Genomic DNA, 20,367 nt, shown 5'->3' with positions numbered 1-20,367 from the left:
AAGGGACCACAATCTAAAACAAACAGAATTCCTCCAATACTACAAAGGGAGGAGAAGGAACCCTTAGGATAAATGGAACTTGGTCAGGAGAGTGACCAGACCAGATGAAACAAGTAACCGGAGAGTGCTCCATCGGAGATGTACGTATTCCTATACAGATATAGAATATACATATACAAAACCAGGCCAGTGAACATTGACTAATCTGTGTGTTAGGAGAGATAGGCCAATCATTCCAGTAGAAACATAATGTTGTATTTTTACTCAGTAAAAGTAGAAGAATTGTTGTACAACAGTAAATATAGTCAAACCTATGGAATGACAGAGTGACTTCGATAAAAGGGATCCCACCTGAAGAAGGGGAAATAATAAATACATTTATGATATTGCAATATCAGTCAAGGGTAGGCTTGTACTCCTATATAATGCCTATAACTCCGGTAGCGCACACATATTCCTCTGTGCTTTACAGAGAATATTTGGCTATTCACAATTTTGTGAATGACAACCCCAGCAATGCCTGCAGGTACGTTCTTAAGGGGCCTATCCATATAACAACATGAAAGTCTGAACGTCCAGCGTTCAGATTTTCAGGTCGCTGAGGTGCAGAAGCCCACCCTCCCCATCTATTAACATGCCGAACCTGACGACCGTCGTCAGGTTAAAGGGCATGTTCGAAAGTCGCCGTCTGCAAGGACCCAGCGCGCACCCGCATCGCTGGTCCTTGCCGGCTATCCACTTGCAGACTTTCTGCACGATACGATGGTCGCATCGTGCAGAAAGTCGGCAAATGGATAGGCCCCTTTATAAGTACCGTATATGTGTATATAACTCTCTCTCTCTCTATATATATATATATATATATATATATATATATATATATATATATATATAAACGATCCGGCACTCCCACGCAGAATATAATGGCAGTAGGGTGCCTCCACAATGCGGTCACGCACACAGATATCGGCAGGAGAGTGGCACTCACGGCACATCAAAGAGAAGAAGTGGCACAAACACACAGTTTGTCTTCAACGCTTCATTATATAATCAGAATTTCATCAGGAAGTTTATATAATACAAAAAACAAATATTACCTTATACCCTCCACCCAGCGTGTGAGGCGGCCTCCCGTGAACGCCACAGACGTGCCCACATGACGTCATCGCGTATCAGTGCAATGCATGTCAGTGTTTACAAATACCATAGTGAGTGTCACCATAGTTACATATACAAAGAATATATCATTAAATGGCAAATAGGGGCTACATAAGCCGTCAATATAACATATAATGGAACAGAATATATGCATCTAGGAGACAGACCAGCGAAGGACAACATCTTCACAAAATATATATCACAGATGCACGGACAAATGAACCCGGATATCATGATGTCAAACCGTACTAGAAAACACATCACAGGGTAAATGGTAAAATAGTATCCAGCCATACTACATAATATATTGCAAAATATAAAGAGAACATGATTAAACATTAACAAACACAGAGTCTCCTGACTTTACTTAAGGAAACATGCCAAGGGTAACATTGCATTTAACCCCTTAGGAGATATAACATCCAGTGAATGTATCCAAAATGCTTCACGTTTGAGTAATAACTTATTGCGATCACCTCCTCTTTTAGGTTGGGGAACATAATCGATCATGCGATATCGATGGCTTGCCAGATTATGCCCAGCTTCAACAAAATGCAGGGCTACCGGCTGATCACTGCTACCACTTACTAGGGCTGATCTTATAGAGGATCGATGTGCCCCATCCTCTCTTTAAACTTCCTAGAAGTTTTCCCGATATAAGTGTAGCTGCATGTAGTTAAAAGAGGGAATAGGCACTGTATTGCCTCTACTCCAAGGCTGTCTCTTTCTGCCTGGGAGTGACGGGAACCCAGACACTAGCCACGTGAGCTGTGGCGGGTCCCCACACTGAATGCCTCTAAGTTCCAACAGGCTTCAGAGACTTGCCCCTGTGCCCAGAGACCTGGAAATGAGTGTGCGCTGTGGCAAGGTGTCACTGTAATTGTCCTCCCATCCCCCGAGTCCCGGCACTTGCTATCTGATGAAAGCAGTGTATGCGAGCACTGTGAAAGTATCAGCACCGCTGTATATGGGGGTCACATAGAGGAGCGGAGGTGCCGCAGGATAGTATCTCAATCTCCTGCTAGTCAGGAGAAGTGTTGTATACTTACCGCTGCTGGCATCAGGTCCTGCGGTGGTAAGGACTCCTCTATAATAGACTGTAGCGTGTCCCACCCTGAGCTACTGCCAGGGTACCTGGGACCCGGACACCAACTCTTAATGAGCGGCGGCTGGTCCCTCCTGATGCCTCCATGTAGCAGGCTGATAGATGCAGCTCTCTGCCAGCCTGTCCTCAATGCTGTGGGAAGCTATAAAATAAAATAATTTGAAAATAAAATATACTAAATGTGGGCTGAGCTCAGCCCCAAGTGACTGGCTCCCTTGGGCACAATTCTAAAACTGGGGCTGCTGGGGGATAGAGGGGGAGGAGTCACTCACACTTATAAATTTAAAGTGCCAGCTCTACTCATCCACCCAACTATACCCCAGTGTCTTGATCTCCAGTGTCCCCTGGTGGATGAAGGAGAAATCTATGTTAATTTTTTTAAGGATCACTAATATGCAGTGTAATAAGACACACTCCAAATATTTCTATAGCCTCCAGATTATAATGTAGCATCACTACTAAAAGACAGACAGAAAAACAATGCAGTCTATATGAAAGATGTTCAGAAATATCAAGTCAAAGAGGAAGATTTAACGCAACATGCAGCTGTGCACACGATAGGTAATTACAGGAAAACACTCATTTTTTCTTATGTTACAGGCTGTGTTTGAAAAATGACAGTTGGGAGCTGATTGGTTGGTAGTTTATCACTCTACACTTTATCACTTCCCAGAGCTTCATACAGCTGCCCCATTGTCCTGCATGGATGGCCTTCATTATATTATCTTATAGTAGGTCGCACGGTTCCGATGGAACCTAAAGGCTAACTGAATTTCACCCAGTTAGAACATTTAATAATATGCTTGGAGAATGCAACAAATGGTGTGTGCTTCCTGCCTTGTCTCCATAAACCGCTATTACTGCTGCATGTTTACATAAAGGAACTGTCTATCAGCATCCTGTTTCAGGGTGGACTGATTTGTAGTGCCAGCTGGGGTAGCCACAGATGCACAAGTCCCTGGACCAGTTACCTAGTCCAGCCAAAGGCCCAAATTTCATTTGGAGGACTTACTCCATAACACATCGTCCCACAAGGTATGACAATGGGCCACAATATTGTGACTGTTTACATATGGCTGTCACTGTAACACTACTCTCACCTAGTACCTAGTTAAAATGAAGAGGTTTATTCCTGAGTAATTCCTGCATTGCAGTGCAGCAATAGCCTTATTGTGCCCACATGTGATTTACTACGCACAAGTACATACAGTAGGGGAGTATAAATCCTGACTCCCCAGTGATCTGGGCTAAACAGAAGCCCATGGATGCTGTCACAGCCGATTACCACACTTGCAAAGACTTGGACCACTTAGGACATTTTGTAATTAATAAATAGTGACTATTTCCATATATCTGAATATACTACAGTATAATTTAATATTAGGAATTTATTTGTAGACATTAATATGAGAGATTTCTGGGCAATTGTGCTCTGTGGGTTTGTTATTTTAGACATGTCAGGTTTATGTTTTATGGAATAAATTGGTATATTTATATGCTCACAATCACGGCTATTTATCATTTCTGTGTGGGTGCATGTAACTGCAGTGATATATCAGTATGTTTGTTTCTATATGTAGAATCCTGGCTTTTGCCATTTTAGAATAGTGCATTAACGTCAAAGCGAAAACAGCGTAAGTAGTTTTTGGTTGTGCTTAAAAAAAAAACAAAAAAACCCCCACATTTGCAATTTCAATCAAAAAGCACTGATTTGGCCACTTTTGGGTAGCTTGTCTTTAGGAAATGCAAAGTCTTCAAGGTTTAATAATGTGTGTAAGGCCCGCAAAAATAATTACTGATGTTGGAATGTGACCAGCCCAAAATGTGCAAAATTTACAATTGAGTTGCCAATGACCCATCAGCCCTAATGCTTCAGCATTGTAAGGGATGACCCAAAAGTGAACTGTGCTACAACACTAATTGCCAAGTCTAATTGAGATCTAGTTATAGGCAATATGTCAAATGCAATCTTAACATAATACTCAAAATGCATGAGTGCTAGCAATAACATAGTCCAAATATTTTCCCTGACTAATTAAGGCCTCTACTTGCTAACAATGTTAAGGATACAAATTTGGAATACCTAATACCTGTGTATACTAAAGAAACAAAATGACACTTTGGGCGTACATTTCTGTATGAACTGCATGTAAGGAATTGTGGGCAAAATCAAGGCAGCGTGTAGTTTTATTTAATGAAATTGTTTTCCTTATATGCTGCACATATAGTAAATTATTACTTACAACATGTTATCGAAATACAAAAATACTTATTGCCTGCTGTATTCAAAGCAGTACAAAACTGTGATAATTATTCTGGATACTGATGTATTAAACCGGTCTATCATCAAAGGGTTAACAATTTGAGACAAATTAACTATAAAAGGATACCAGTCTAGGGGCTCATTCTGTGTGAGCAACTAATAAAACAAGATTTCATCACATAACCATAAATTTGTTAACGGGACAAAATTATAATAATAGATTTGTTACCACATACACACTTATTTTGCATAAAAAGGAAAGAATATTTATCATGGGTTGAAAAATGTATACACCGATTTACACCAGGTGCTGGACAAAGGGAAAAGGTCCAGCACTTCCTTATTGGAAATGCAGCTGTCTGCTCAGAGCAGTGGGGAAGGATATACAATACCTGTGGCTCCATAGGAACTCTTTTTCTTGTTCAGTTATTTCAGAAAGAGGGTCCCGAGTAGATATGGCTTTGAGCTGTTCTTTATCACTTTCAAGGACTTCATTGTCTCTGGCTATTCTGCTGGTCTGTAATATCAAATTGCCATACACATAACATAACCAACATTAGAGCACTAATACTTCCAAAATGCAGCAGTAAAGAATGAACTGCACTATCTTTAGTAGTGAAAATACTACCTGTTTTCTCTGGATATTGAGGGAAACTTATGAAGGGGCAATATGGACAAGTGGTGGTATCAGTGCATGTTATTTGCGCTGACACATCTTCTCCCCCATGTATTATTGTGGGGTTCGGGGGGCCGGGAGACACAGCGCATCAGCCCTAGGCCGGGAGACACAGCGCATCAGCCCTAGGCCGGGAGACACAGCGCATCAGCCCTAGGCCGGGAGACACAGCGCATCAGCCCTAGGCCGGGAGACACAGCGCATCAGCCCTAGGCCGGGAGACACAGCGCATCAGCCCTAGGCCGGGAGACACAGCGCATCAGCCCTAGGCCGGGAGACACAGCGCATCAGCCCTAGGCCGGGAGACACAGGGCATCAGCCCTAGGCCGGGAGACACAGGGCATCAGCCCTAGGCCGAGAGACACAGGGCATCAGCCCTAGGCCGGGAGACACAGCACATCAGCCCTAGGCCGGGAGACACAGCACATCAGCCCTAGCCCGGGAGACACAGCACATCAGCCCTAGGCCGGGAGACAGCACATCAGCCCTAGGCTGGGAGACACAGCACATCAGCCCTAGCCCGGGAGACACAGCACATCAGCCCTAGGCCGGGAGACAGCACATCAGCCCTAGGCTGGGAACGCCGCAGCGTGGAGTTTTCACTCCCCCACTCTAGCAAATGAGATGTTAATATATCTCATCAGTTTCCTGTTTTGCCTAGGTAAAGATGGTACACTGCTAGAATATGTTGGTGTTTAAAATCATAATGCCTCAAAATTTGACATATAAGTAAACTTATATAATTTGGCAGAAGTGTGAAAATTAAAAGTAGAATTGAACTACATAGCAGTGGTCGCAAAACATCTACCCTTAGTGCATCGTTGCCTACAAGTACTACACAAGCTTCTTTCTACACTTGCCCCCCAGCACTGTCACAACTGCTGTCTGCGCTTACCCCTCCCTACCCATGGCACTGCCTGCCCTTACTTCTCTCTACCCAAACTTTTCTCTGCATATACCTCCAGCTCTGCACCAATTGCTTTTTGCCTTCAAGCCCCTCTACACCAACGGCAACCTGCCCGCAGCACTGTCCCAGCTGCTGCCTGCCCTCACCCACCATAATATGTGAAGGGGCCCAGAAACTGTGAAGTAGGACCCCAATTATTTAAAGTGAGGAGTCCATGGGACCCACAATTTTTTTTCGCTCAGCGCGATCACTGCAAGGCATAGGCAAGTTTACTCCTGGGAGCCGGGGATAGTGTATTAAAAAGGTGAAGGAAAGTGTTTGTGTGTGTGCATGATGCATTTAAGTGAATGTGCAGTATTGCAGCCAGAACTTTAGGGCTGTTAGCAAAGCTCAAAAAATAGCAGATGAAAATGTGTTAATGTTATTTTTAAAGAACTGTGCGCAGTTGTAGAATTGTTGAAATTGATGTTTAAATACATGCACAGTTTAAAAATTTTTCTTTATAAAGGAATTAACAAATTTTGTGAATCACCTCGTTTTCTGACATTGGAAATTATATGTAATTATCCTGGTCCTAGCAAAAGGTTTAATGGTAACGGACCAAACCTTTGCTTAGATTCATTGCACTCCAGGGGGTATTGCTGCATTGTGGAGTTTTCTAAGAAGGTATTAAGGAAAGACAGTTATGTGCTAAATCAAATTGTGTTTAATGCAAACTGGTTTGGGTCATAGATATAACAAAGGTGGAATGCAACTGACCAGTTATGTGAAATCAGAGTTGTATTTATACATTGGAATACAGTTTCCTGGATTGCGTACTAGTCTTAGTGCCGTATTCAATTTGAGCGGACCCGCGATACTTTTCCGCCTCCCGGACTTTTCGCCTACATCGCGTGTTTTGCAGGCGGAAAAGTATCGCGTGCGTGCCTGCGTATCCCCGTATTCAATTTGAAAGTACGCGAAAACGGGACACGGCGAAACTTAAACAAGCGAAAAGTCCTGTCAGATTTGGGGAAATCAGCCCGACACCCCCCAAAAGATGCTCTGACATGGGGGGTTAGCTATGGTTACCCCCGATTTGGCTTGCTGAAGGTATTTGTTGTTTTAAACGGGCTCAATAGCTGCTAAATAGTGTTTTTGTATAAGTGGTGCAGAATAGTATGCAGGAGGTTTTTTTTTTCAGAAAATAACATCCCAGCAAATTTGGGGTACTTGAAAATGGGGGTCAGCATATTTTAAAGTTGCTAAAGTTAAGTTTAAAAAATTGTGAAAAATCCCCCTGCCGCAAGCCCCTGCAATGAAAAAAACACATGGGGCATACCTGGGGTCCCCTTTAGAGTCCAGTTCGCTAGTTTTTAACTTCGTCCCCCAACATTTTTCTTTTCGCCCCAAAAATGAAAGTGATTTTTTGGGGTGTTGTTCAGTGTTTTTTTTTTAATTTTGACACAGTTTACCTTTGGGGGACTGTCTGAAGGCTGCACGGGGTTCCTGCAACGTTGCACCCCAAAACCCCAATTCTGCACTTTATTCCGCCTGCTATTCATAGGCGAAACTTTTCTGCCTATTACACTGCAATGACTCTGACTAGGCGGAAAGTCTTTCAAATTGAATACGGCAATACTTTTCTGCCTGGCGAAATGACGTCATAGGATTCAGGCTTTTTGCCTCAAATTGAATATGGGCCTTAGATGGATTACAACCTGCTGCATTGTGTCCTCTTACTATAAAATAGGTATATGGGCAGGATTACAACCTGCTGCATTGTGTCCTCTTACTATAAAATAGGTATATGGGCAGGATTACAACCTGCTGCATTGTGTCCTCTTACTATAAAATAGGTATATGGGCAGGATTACAACCTGCTGCATTGTGTCCTCTTACTATAAAATAGGTATATGGGCAGGATTACAACCTGCTGCATTGTGTCCTCTTACTATAAAATAGGTATATGGGCAGGATTACAACCTGCTGTATTGTGAGCCCTTAGTGAGTGTATCCTCTGAACATCAGGAAGGATTGTACTTCTGTCACATCTGTATGCTGCGATTGTCACAAGCACTTTAGCAAGGGATTTCTCGTACACATGCCAGTGCAGGTGTAGGAGCCTGGTGGTGGCAGTGAGCTATCTGCCCACTATGCAGTTGGAGGATGCGGTAACAGGCTGTTACTGACAGAGAGAGAATCCCTAGGAGTTGTGTATGATATAGTCTTACACAACTTTTCTCCATATATATTGTTTTAAAGAAATCTTAATATTTACCAATCCAGAATGGCTGTAATTGTACCCCATTTCTCTATCCAAAACTTTATTTGCGTGATCTTCTATAGCCATCATATCTGGGAACTTCACAGGGCTACTGAAACTGTCAAATTCTAGCTCCAAGCAGGGGGTTTCCTGAAAATAGTACAAAACCAAAGAGCCTGAAAACAATGCCCACAAACATGACACACTGCAAAACAATGCTACATTGTGTCCACATTGGGACAAAAGGGGGAGTTACCTTGTTTGGGTTTGACCCTGTAACACCAATAGGGTTGAGCAAATCTTCTAACCCATGGGGTACAGGCCATAGGTTCAAGGCCATTTTTCCAGAAACTAATGTATCTGTGTAATCAAACAGGTTTATATTGCCCCAAGCCAATGGGCAGTGCTCCTACAGAGATAGAAATACAAAGAAACACATGGGCGAGTCAAACAAAATAAAAGTAAATAGGATTCCATGATAACCTAAGGCTGGGTACACACCTAAAGATTTTCTGTCCAAACATCCAACTAGTCGATTGGTTGGAATGAAAATCTGGTAAGGTATGAAAGCAAATGACCATCAGCAATTTGCTCCCAAACACCGGAAAATGGACAAAAACTGTTTTAACAAATTGCTTAGATCAAACATTTAACAAACTTGTCTGACGACCATTTTCATCTGTTTTCTGCCATTTAGGAGCAAATTGCTGATCATCATTTACTCCCATACATTACCAGATTTTCGTTCCAACCAATCAACTAGTTGGATGGTTGGACAGAAAATCTTTACGTGTGTACCCAAGCCTTAAGTTGCTTTTATTACTTCCCTCTAATAAAAGCTTCCATCACAGAGAGTGTAGCTTACTTGCTGGTCTATAAGGGAAGGGAGAAAACAGTAATAGTCAACTGTATAGGCATGGAATGTGCATGGGGTTGTTTTCTTCAAAGAAAGGTGGCCCACATAGTTATAGTGTACCTGATTCCCCTAAGGAATTAAGGGCCTGATTCAGAGCCGGACGCTCTTTCAGAGCGCTCGCTCTGAATCAGTGTCCGCCTATTGTATTTTTAGAGCGGCCTCATGGCCGCTCGCATAGCTGTGGGTGACCACCCACAGCTAGTGAGAGCGGCCAGGATGATGGTCGCGATGGTCAAGACCATCTCGACCATCGGACTTGCGACGAGACCCTTGTGGTAGGGTCTTGTTGCGGCAAGTCCCAGTGGACTTCTTGCTCTTACAGAGCAAGAAGTCCACCCACTGACATCACTTGTGATGTCAGTGGGGCTGGCCCTAGACGGTAGGCATTCCCATGGGAACGCCTCCGTCTGGGCAGCCACGCCCCCGGCACGCCCACCAAAGGGGGCGTGCTGTCACTCAACATCGACAGCACGCCTCCTTTGTAGCGAGACCTGGAGCGTGCATGCGCACTGGGCCCCCATCGACCCGCTTGTGAGCGCTCATCGCTCGCGAGCGGGTTTGAATTAGGCCCTAAGCTCCATGTTGTACGGGCTAGGGCTGGCTGACATTATCGCAGGGTTTCCTTGCTGTGATGCCAATAGTAGAACTTGGCATAGCCTACTGTTTGATGTGTATTTTTGGGGGGGATCCCATTTTGTGCATCGCCCTGATTTTCTATAGCTTAGACCAGTGGTCTCCAGCCTGTAGCTCACGAGCTAACGGTAGCTCTCAGTCTTAATTTTGGTAGCTCACCTAGCTGCAGTGCTGCCGAGTCAACTAGGGGGAAGTGACTTCTGATGTGTGCTACCCCGTGGCAACGACGCCATGGGTGGAGCCACAGGAAAGCACGTCAGGTGATTGTGCTTGTGTGAAGTGACTCCCGCCCAGCCCTACCGGAAAATCACACAGCAGCCATGCTTATATCTTTTGCTCCTCTACTGCACGTACCGGTGGTAATTGACAGTGAAATGTGCCTGTGCTTAAATTTTATTTTCAAACTACAACAATAACACTGTAATTATTAAATGCATTTTTATTTATGAAACTTTTTTTTTTCATTAATTTACCTTCAAGTGTTCGGTTATTAGCCAGATTTTTTTTTTCTACAATTTTAGTAGCTCTTCAGGAGGTTTCATTTTTCTAAAGTAGCTCACACCTCAATTAACGTTGGACACCACTGGCTTAGACTATAAACACTAGTGCTGACAGTACGTTGTGGTGACTGGTTTTTGCTTTGCAATCAAATAAAAAAAAAATTCTCACACCAATCACCAAGTTGATGATAACGATAACTCGTCTATCTACCGCATTATTGGCCTGATTCAGTTGTACACTATTCTGATGTTCATGCAGTTGAGCAATTATCGTGGTCTGTGCATGCATCACAGCCGCAATGAGCAAGCACAGCGATTTCATTTAACTTACGGTTGCAGTAAGGATTAAATCGCAAGTCATTGACTGGAAGCAAACATTTTTGTGGGAGGTAATGGGGAGCTAAGGTTAAAACAAAGGAGTATTCCGGCCATTTTCAGGACGTGTACGGACGGCAGTGTCTGCGATGCTGTACACAGATAACATGGCTGCAGTGTCTTGGGCACAGCTACAATGCTGCATGATCATAGACTCACTCAAGGAGTCGATGTTTGCCTGTCCTGTGTCCGATGCTGCATATGTGTATGCAATTGTGGACAGCTACAATGGCTCTGGTGGGTGTCTCAAAACAAGGTTCTGAGGCTGTTGTATTAGCATATTCTCGCACACCCACAGTTACAGCAGCGTTAGCTTACAACTCTGAATCAGGACCATCTTACTTAAATTGCATTATATAATAAGCATCAACACATTTTACCTACTATGCAATGGTATTTTAATATATCTGTCGCTCTGCATGCTATGTAACATGTAGATTTTTTATGTATGCCATTTAGTTCTGCATTTTATTATTGAAATGGGGTCCATTTTAGCACTAGTTCCTTAATGGTTATTTAGCATGCCTCCATTAGAAGTCCTACACCGTGGAAGCTGCTGTTCCTATTTTACACTGATGAGAATCAAGAAGCTTAAACTTCATCTATGCCAGATACCTGCCACAGGATGTATAAATTGCCTAATTCTGGCTAAATAAGTAATAAGATTATAGCTTCTGGTGTTTTTGGTTTGTGAGTGATTACTATTGTATAATCCAATGATGCGGCTACAACTTTCAGTTGCCTAAACAGAGTCTCTGGGTGCTTATAAGTACGGCAACTCGAAGGGACTAATGGGACTGAAAAGTTTTATGTTTGCAGTATTCTTATTCTGGTTATTTTTATGTATTATGTAGCATGTCTAATGTAACAAAATAATATGCTCATCTGAATGAGCCTCCAGGAGGTGCACAAAAGTCAACTGAGTAGGCTGTTTGCCATTCAAGATTATTTTTTCTTTTAGTGAGGTCAGTAGGTTAGGAACCAGGAAATACAATATTTTGCAAGCAATACCAATATATTTACATTGCTGCAAATAATAACTGTAATGGTAGAATCAAATTTCACGACAGTTGTGATATATATCTACGTCATTTAAAAAGACAGATCCCGATAACCACAGATAAGGAAAACAAAGCCTCCTGTGCTGCCTTATATCAGTGGCTTTGTCAATGGAACCTATCACACCATTGTTATCTGTACTAATAGATTGGAGGCTGGCTCATTATTTTCTCTGATTCCTAGCAAACAGGTGGGTTGTACAAACATCCCATGCTGTGTATGCCCCAGGTGCATTCATAAACAAAATAGCGACAGGAGAAACTGATTATTATATAAAGGCAATACTTCCACTGTAGTGTGAAACTGCAGACCAGTCCCATACTAGATACAACACATTAATCACTTATTTACTAATATTTTTTTATAGAAAAATAACTTTCTGTACTACTTCTTACTTCTTTAGCTCCTTTTCGCCCCTTCACTGAGCAAATGGAAAGGCAGAGACGAGCTGCTCTGGGCAGATCAGGGATGAACATGTCATACAAAAGCCACTCACTCCACCTGTGAGGAAAACATTTACACATAGTAAAAAAACAAAATATTGTATGTAAGTTGTGCGTATAATACACCAAGTGTATAAAATACTAGCAGGACTACCAGGGCAGACATCTTGTGCACCATTGGTTAGGGGTGCCTTAAACACTGAAGTGGTAACTGTAGCTTATCTGGGGTTTTCTGTTTGCCCAATAATTTCAGATGGTGGACTGGCCGCAATCATGGAGGAAAAGCATTGCAGCTCATGCTAATGGTAACAAACAGTGAGGATATTGGGGGTACTGCCTTACAGGGGAGGGAGGTACTGCTTACTGTACTTTGCTTCCGCTGTTCGGGAGGCCTTGTACTCTTCACAATACTGTTGAGAGACTAAGGGCTAGATTCACTAAGCGCTCAATTCTCAGCGATTTTGACACAGAAAGCTAAAACAGCAATAGTAATAAATGAAAAATACACCTAATTTTGCATATACTTGAGTCTCCCATATCCAAATATTCAGAAATACGGAATATTCCGAAAAACTTAATTTTTTTGGCATGACTGAGATAATGAAACCTTTGATTTTTGATGGTCCAATGTACACAAACTTTGTCTAAGGCACAAATTATGTGTGTAAGGTGTATATGAAACAAATGAATTTTATGTATGTACACAAACTTTGCCTAAGGCACAAATTATTAAAAATATTGTATAAAATTACCTTCAGGCTGTGTGTGTAAGGTGTATATGAAACATAAATGAATTTTATGTATGTACACAAACTTTGCTTGAGCCACAAAATTATTGAAAATATTGTATGAAGTTACCTGCAGACTGTGTGTATAAGGTGTATATAACACATAAATGCATTCTGTGTGTATATCGGGGTCCCATTCCCAAGATATTTCATTATGATATGCAAATATTCCAAAATATGGAATATTCAGTTATCCAAAATACCCCTGGTCCCAAGCATTTTGTATATAGGAGACTCAACCTGTACCTGTAATATTATTGGATTTTAAAATTTTGGGGTCAAAACGGCTGAGAATTGGCAAGTCGCAAAAACTTAGTAACTCTAGCCCTTACAATCTACCCAGTGAATATTTACATTTTTACAGCTGATGTATTTACATGTCTGCGTAATTGGGTTTAGTATACGATAAAAAAGTGAAGCTGCAAATGGATTATACTAAATTGTTATACACAATAGCAGAGATGTCAAATAAAAATTTGATTAAAAAAATTATTTAAAAAAAAAAAAAAAAAAAAAAAAGAAGGACATGGTAACAGAAGGAAGACCCATCTTGAGAACTGAACTGTAAATGAGGGAGATTAGCTAATCCCGCCGGAATCCCGAAGGGATCAAGATAGACGTCGACATCCCGACCACCGGCATCCCGAAGGTAAGTAGCGGGATACGGTTAGCATTATGCTAAGGATGGGGGAAGGGTTAGGCTGCGGGGAGGGGGGATTAGGCCCCACCTGGGGGAGTTGCAGCCCGGGGAGGGTTAGGATTAGGCTACTTACTGGCCCGGTTGGGATTTGCAACATCGGGATGCCGCAATTCTGACCGCCAGCATCCAGTCCGCCGGTATATCATACAGATTCCCAGAGATGGACGCCAACGCGATCGCAACTGTGATTTTGCATGGACTGCAGCTGCAAAACTATGCTAATATTTCCAAAGCTTACCTGAGCATAGGAACGCCCATTGCTGCCTTCTCATCAGTGTCCGACGTCGCGTACCAGTGTAAATATCCAACATCGATGCACACTGACCAGCCATGCAGCCCTCGCGGCAGCCCTGACCTGTCTCAAATATAGCATCTGTCCTGACACGCAGAGAGCTCTCATGCTGCATATATGTGATCACAATGGCTAATTTATGCACACCTATGTAACAGTGTTTAAAAATGATAAGACACACCTGCGTTTTTCAAACCACTCTCAGTTACCTTCCCCAAAAGCTTACTACCTGTCACTCACTTTGCGAACGGGTTCTTGATGTGTGGAATTGCAAACCAATCGCTGCACTTGCCCAGTGCGACTGACACATGCACAAAAAGCAAAACAAAAAATTACTCCTTCTGCGTAAAAATTGTCACTGCGAACATCACTGATGCAGGCCAAAAGTTAGTTTTACTCCAGCCTTTAAAACTACCCGGGGACTGCAATCATTTCTACAATCTGCAGCAGAAAATAGCAATTTGCAACCAGAACCAACACATTTTACCACCAATATTACTTTGTACAACTTCAATTTTACATAGGTTTCATAATATACAACAGACTATGGGCCTGATTCAGACTTGGGAATAGAGAGTGAGATCTCACTCAACTGATCAACTTGGTGAAACCATACTGCACTGCAGGTGGGGTAGATTTAAAATGTGCAGAGAGATTTAGATTTGGGAGGAGTGTTTCCAAACTGACATCTAAATTGTAGAGTAATAATAAAGCTGTGCAGTATTTGTGGGCTACATGCAAAAGCAGCCAGTATTTACCCCACATGTAATTTTTTTTTCTGTATTTACACCCCTTGCATTGCAATATGGTTTGTTCAGGTTCACAGTTGAGAGAAATATCTCTCTCTATTCCCAAGTCTGAATCAGGCCCTATATACTTACTAAGCACCAACTTGGAAATGTTTATTTCACATCGTCACATAGTATTAAAGCCAACACACAAACTCAACCAAGGAAATTAACACAGAGCTGTTCTACTTGTACTTTAGTAATAAGGAAAGTTCTAAACCCTTATGTGCCAACCATAACAAAACACACACAATAAGTATAATCAATGGAGAAATAGAGTGCCTATATTGAAGTGACGTATACTGGAGTTTTACAGCAAACATGAATAGATTGTTGCTAGATTACAGTTAAGAACTAATAACTGATTTAATAAAAGGTAGAGAGCACTTCAGAAACAGACACTAGATGATATGTGCATATGACAGAACCTCAAAAGAACATAAAAAGCATGATAAATGAAATCACCTTGGATTCGAACAGGGAACCCTCTGAGTGTTGACATTGTCGCACAATGGCTCAACTCCATGGTAAATACCAGTTCGGACATAGATCTAAAGCAAAAACATAAGGTTTGTACTCACTTCTGATGTCTGTGGAAGTGAAAACAAAATGACTGCATGCATTAAAATTACCTTATCAATATCACGAATGTTTACATTGACATATGTTGCACACAGAATTTGTATCCTTAGAGTGCTGTTGATAGCCCATAGAGATTTAGCAGAGGCTTCTCCATTCATGTATGGTGTTGCTGTTGAAATCCGTCTTGAGTAGGAGGGCATTGTGAAGGTGTCAACTGGAATCTGGTTGTACAAGCTGTCTTTGGCCATTAACATTAAATTGGGCATCCGACCAAGCATTATACAACTTCTTATATACTGAAACAAATGAAGAATACTTAACTTGCATACATTTGCTGAAGGAATGTACTTTCTTTTCTGTTTTTTTTTTACAGAAACATACCAATTCCTATTAAAGATACTGCTGCTTAGAACATATTGCTCATTGGCAACCAGACAAAACCAGAATACTCCTCTGTGGGGCATGCTTTGTTATGTGCATTACTATTAAAATATTACTTCTTATAATAATTTTAAATTACATACATATCAATATCCATAAATGAAAGAGGCATTTAAAATTAGCTAGATATAGATCATTAGATCCCAAATTGGCAAATTATAGTCCATACAATGACCCATTGACAGGGAGGAGGTCCTCTGATTAACAAGGATTTCAATTATCAAAAAAATGAAAAAGGAGGAACAGATTTGTCACGTAAAAAAGTACTGCACATAACCACATATGACGAGACAAAACATTTTCATTACAATCAAAGCAATTCAAGATTTTCACCTCTTTGTGACCAGACCGATGTCAGTGTTTGGCAATTTGCTCCTTCTGCCAGGAGTTGTTTTATTCCTTAATCAACACACATCAATTTTATATCACTTCTCTAAGAAAGGGCAGTGCAATACCAATTATTTACAACTAAACCTAAATCACTTAAGTCTCCAGGGTACAATAACACCAAAGATTATTTCATACCAAGCGTGATATAGTCAAAGGGCACAAGAACAAATGTTAGTTTTAAAGCTTTGATGATTACAAACAACCTCTGTTTTCTAAATTTGGAAGACAGGATAGGGAAAGGGAGACAGAGACAGGACTAGACTTATTTTGGGAGATTTAAAATGACCGTCATTAAGTGTAATATTTACGCATTGTGCATACGAAGTGTCAGACAAAATTCAGTAGAAGCATGATGGAAGTGATTAGCTCTGCTGCCTCACAGCGCTGGGTCATCGGTAAGTACCAGGAGGAGCTGTGACCAGTGCTGTGTGGGTGTGACCAGAAGCACGTGGGGTGTGTACACCCCCTGCACCAGGGGTATTCAACTCACCCCTACTGTCTCCCCAAAAGAAGTGCAAAATCCATATTTTGGGGTACAAATGTGGAGACTTGGTTCAGAACCCTTTGGACAACCCTCCTAATGACTAATTAGGCAAAAAAAAAAAAATCTTAATTCACCCCAAAAAAACAATTTTTGTGGCAAAAATGTAAAAAATGTTGGAAATTGGGTCTTAAGTACTGGGACAGGTATTTTGGGGGGCTGTAGGGATGGACAAAAATATGCTAGTACCCATTTTAATGTACCCCCCAATTGAACTACAGCAATTATTTTTTCCAAAAGAAACTGTTTTCCATAATTTTTCCACACTTATGCAAAAATGCATATAACAGTCCTTTGACTGAATTTAAATACCCTAATTACTTTTATTAGGGTTATTAATACACTTCTATATCGATTCCCTGTGTCAGTTATGCTTTTTAGGGGTACAGACTGATTTCCTCCAAAAAATCTGTCCTTTTCGCTAGTTTAGCTATTACAGGCGTTTTCGCCTGTTTTGCAATTGAATAGGGCGAAAAGCGGGGATGCACATTGAGAAAGCACGCAAAAATTTGCTTAAAAACAGGTGACTGAGGCAAAAATATTGCGCTTTTCGCCGATCTCGGCTATTCCCGGGTAATTGAATCCGGCCCTTAGAATAATCAGATGATTTCCATTATAACATGGAGACCATGAATGTGAGGTCTGCACTGAAAGATTATTATTTTTTTTGTAAAAAGAGGTGAATAAGGGTTTGGGGGTGTTGCCTAGTAGATTATACTTTATTTGTAAAACCGTGTGGTCCTGTATATTTTTTATTTTATCCTATTATTCTTTTGTGATAATGGAAAGGTGTCTTTTGGACCCCTGACCATTGCATGAGGAGAACTGGGGTGGCACAACTAAAAATACTGTGTCATACAGTTCTAAACAATTTTTGGTGAATAACAAAACTAAAATAAAGGCACATAGATGAGAAAATCACACATTATTGCTTTAGCCATATCTGTAAATATAGTGAACAAAAAACATGTACATTCAAACTGTTGCATGAATCGTTTAGATTATCCAGAGACCTCCCCCTCAACCCCCAAATTCCCCCCCTCCACTAGCCCCAGGCCCCCCCTGATCAGGCCTGTATGGAGTTGTCCTCTAACATACTGCCAGCAGGTCTGCGCAGAGCAGCTCTGGGTGTGGGGCAGATATTGGGGGGCCTGCAGGGTAGCTTGAAAGCTGTACCCCATATAAATGATGTGACTAGATTTTAATTAGTATAATTTCACCCCAAATTTAAGGTAATTTCATTATTCTAAATAAAGGGGATTCAGGGACCTCAACCCAAAGGTTAAGTAGTTCTGAGCAATACATTTATCTGTTACTTACATTTAGACACCAATTGATACATTGATAAACTAAACTAAAATAAGTAATAATAAATAATAATACAGTTTATTTTACAAGCTACTGCTCACCTTATACTGACTGAGTGGGTACTTTTCCAGCAAGTATTCATCACACCCGCAAACTTTTAATATGTACTTTCCCTGGTACTCCAGAACACAAAGCTTTAACTGTTCAGTGGACAGTAACATACTTCTCGTCTTCTTTCTGATGGCTTCTGCTATTACATGTTCAGGTACACAATCATGGCTGATCTTCAAAGAGTACTTCTGCTTCTCATTGTTGGGTGATACAATTACCCAAATAACAACAATTATGTGCCCTGTTGGAATAGAGTAGTCTATATAGATCATTCCAATTATCTACACAGATATAGTCTACCTTAGATGTTTTAGTGTGACTACCTGAAACGTGTTAGTGTAAGATGTAGATTGTAAAAATTAGATGGTGTTCATTTTCCTATATAAATGTATACAACTAAAATTGTATCACTGCAAATGTGCTTAAACAACAACAACAACTGCAGAATATTCAGAGGCAACCTGCACAATCTGTCAGGTCTTAGAACACAGGAGGATGTAAAATAAGGATTTCAACAGATAGTAAGATTAGAATAGTGACAGCACAGGAGTGGTGATGACAAACTACAAAAAGGAAGCCACCTTTTGGTAGAGCCACTGTAGCTCACATTGTTAAAGGACCGCCAAACTTTAAATGCAAGTTGCCCAATCACAAACATATATTAGAAATGTCCCATACCTTGAGAGGGGAGGCAGTTATTAGACCGGAGGCATTCTAAATACCGACGCCTAAAGCCCGACACGGGACTTAAGATAGGCGTCAAAATAACGACACCTACCTTAATCCACACGCTGGAAGACAGAGACGCTGGACCGATCGAGGGAAGTCCGGTGTGTCTTAACTGTGAAGGGGACGTTAGAGTTAGGCACCCCCAGGGGACTTAGGGTTAGGCACCACCAAGGGAGGGTTAGGGAGTTAGGGAAGGGGGGGGGGGTTAGAGTACTTATCAGCCCCAGTCAGGAAATCCTCCTGTTGGGCTTGTGCAGTCGGGATTTGAACCGGCAGCTCTTGAGAGAACCAACTGTTCTACACTGCTTTGTTGTCTCTACTCAGACATTTTCAGACTCCGCGAGGCTCACTGCAGTGTTCTTCAATAGATGGGAAAACATTAAAAGGGGAATTCGGTGATTTTCGTGCTTTTCGTTTTCGCAACCTTTACAGGCGAATTTCACTTTACACGTCTATGCACGCACCCATTTTTTTGCACAATCCAATTCCAAAAGTTGCGATGCAGCATTCGCGCCAAAATTCTTCCCTGTTTTAGCAGCGATAAGTATAGTAAAAATTGGGAAAATCTGCTTGTACCCCCAAAAAAAGTGATATTGGATAACAATATCCGAAGTGTATTAGTGGCTCTAATAAAAGCATTTGGGGTTCTTAAATTGTGTCAAATGGCTGTTTAAATTTGGGGTGCATAAAAGTATAAGTATATATTTGTGTCATTTAAAGACACTTTTAAAAACCCTTCAAAATACGCCTCTAACACCCACTTGCAATTCTATCAGGTTGTGGAACAGTTTTTTCCCTGCTGCAGTTGTTTAAATTGTATTTTAAATGTAATTTTATATAAACTGTTTTCTTGCACTGCAATTTCACTGATATGTAATGTGACAGTGCCAATACATTTGATTGATTAAAAACACGTGCCCCACTCATATAACACTCCCATATACCTGTCCCACATCAACCAACCCATTTTCCTGCACTTTGCAATTTTTCACCCCAAAAATTACATATTATTGGCCAAACTAACCTAAATATTTTTTTTTTTTTTTGCCTAATTAGTCATTAAGGAGGGTGTTCCAGTGGTTTTAAACTAAGTCAAAAATAGGGATTTTGCACAACTCTTCACCTACTCAGGTGGTGGTGAAAACATGCATGCATAAGTCTTCCTCCCTATATACCCCGCCCCCAGCCAGTTTGTAAACAAGCCTAAGGGCAAGAGACGGAAAGTGGAGAAGGAAGTACAATGTACCCAAGAAACACTCTCAAAACACGAAGAGGGAATCAGTGATACAAAAAGAAACGAACAGATCCCAACTGAGGCCAGGTGCATCAGGGTGGGTACCCTGTGGACCTCGAAGAAGAAGAGTTAACTAAGGTATGTTATACCATAACTCTTATTTTCTTCTTCAGGGTCCATAGG

The 20,367-nt window shown here is 41.3% G+C and overlaps 1 protein-coding gene across 1 annotated transcript in view; it reads right to left on the bottom strand.

Moving 5' to 3' along the window:
- The window catches only part of PIK3CA (phosphatidylinositol-4,5-bisphosphate 3-kinase catalytic subunit alpha), an 80,184-nt gene that overhangs the window by 37,432 nt on the left and 22,385 nt on the right, over window positions 1-20,367 (bottom strand). Inside the window, exons 5-11 of the mRNA XM_088452427.1 lie at window positions 18,212-18,462; window positions 15,481-15,726; window positions 15,314-15,399; window positions 12,233-12,338; window positions 8,611-8,763; window positions 8,370-8,504; window positions 4,919-5,043 (exon numbers count right to left, since the gene is read on the bottom strand). Of these exons, the coding sequence (XP_088308553.1) occupies window positions 4,919-5,043; window positions 8,370-8,504; window positions 8,611-8,763; window positions 12,233-12,338; window positions 15,314-15,399; window positions 15,481-15,726; window positions 18,212-18,462 (1,102 nt within the window). The remainder of the gene's footprint in view (window positions 1-4,918; window positions 5,044-8,369; window positions 8,505-8,610; window positions 8,764-12,232; window positions 12,339-15,313; window positions 15,400-15,480; window positions 15,727-18,211; window positions 18,463-20,367) is intronic.

Source organism: Taudactylus pleione, unplaced genomic scaffold (genome assembly GCF_031769625.1).
Source record: "Taudactylus pleione unplaced genomic scaffold, aTauple2 ptg000037l, whole genome shotgun sequence".
Taxonomy (NCBI): domain Eukaryota; kingdom Metazoa; phylum Chordata; class Amphibia; order Anura; family Myobatrachidae; genus Taudactylus; species Taudactylus pleione.
This window is presented reverse-complemented; position numbering and strand designations above follow the sequence as displayed.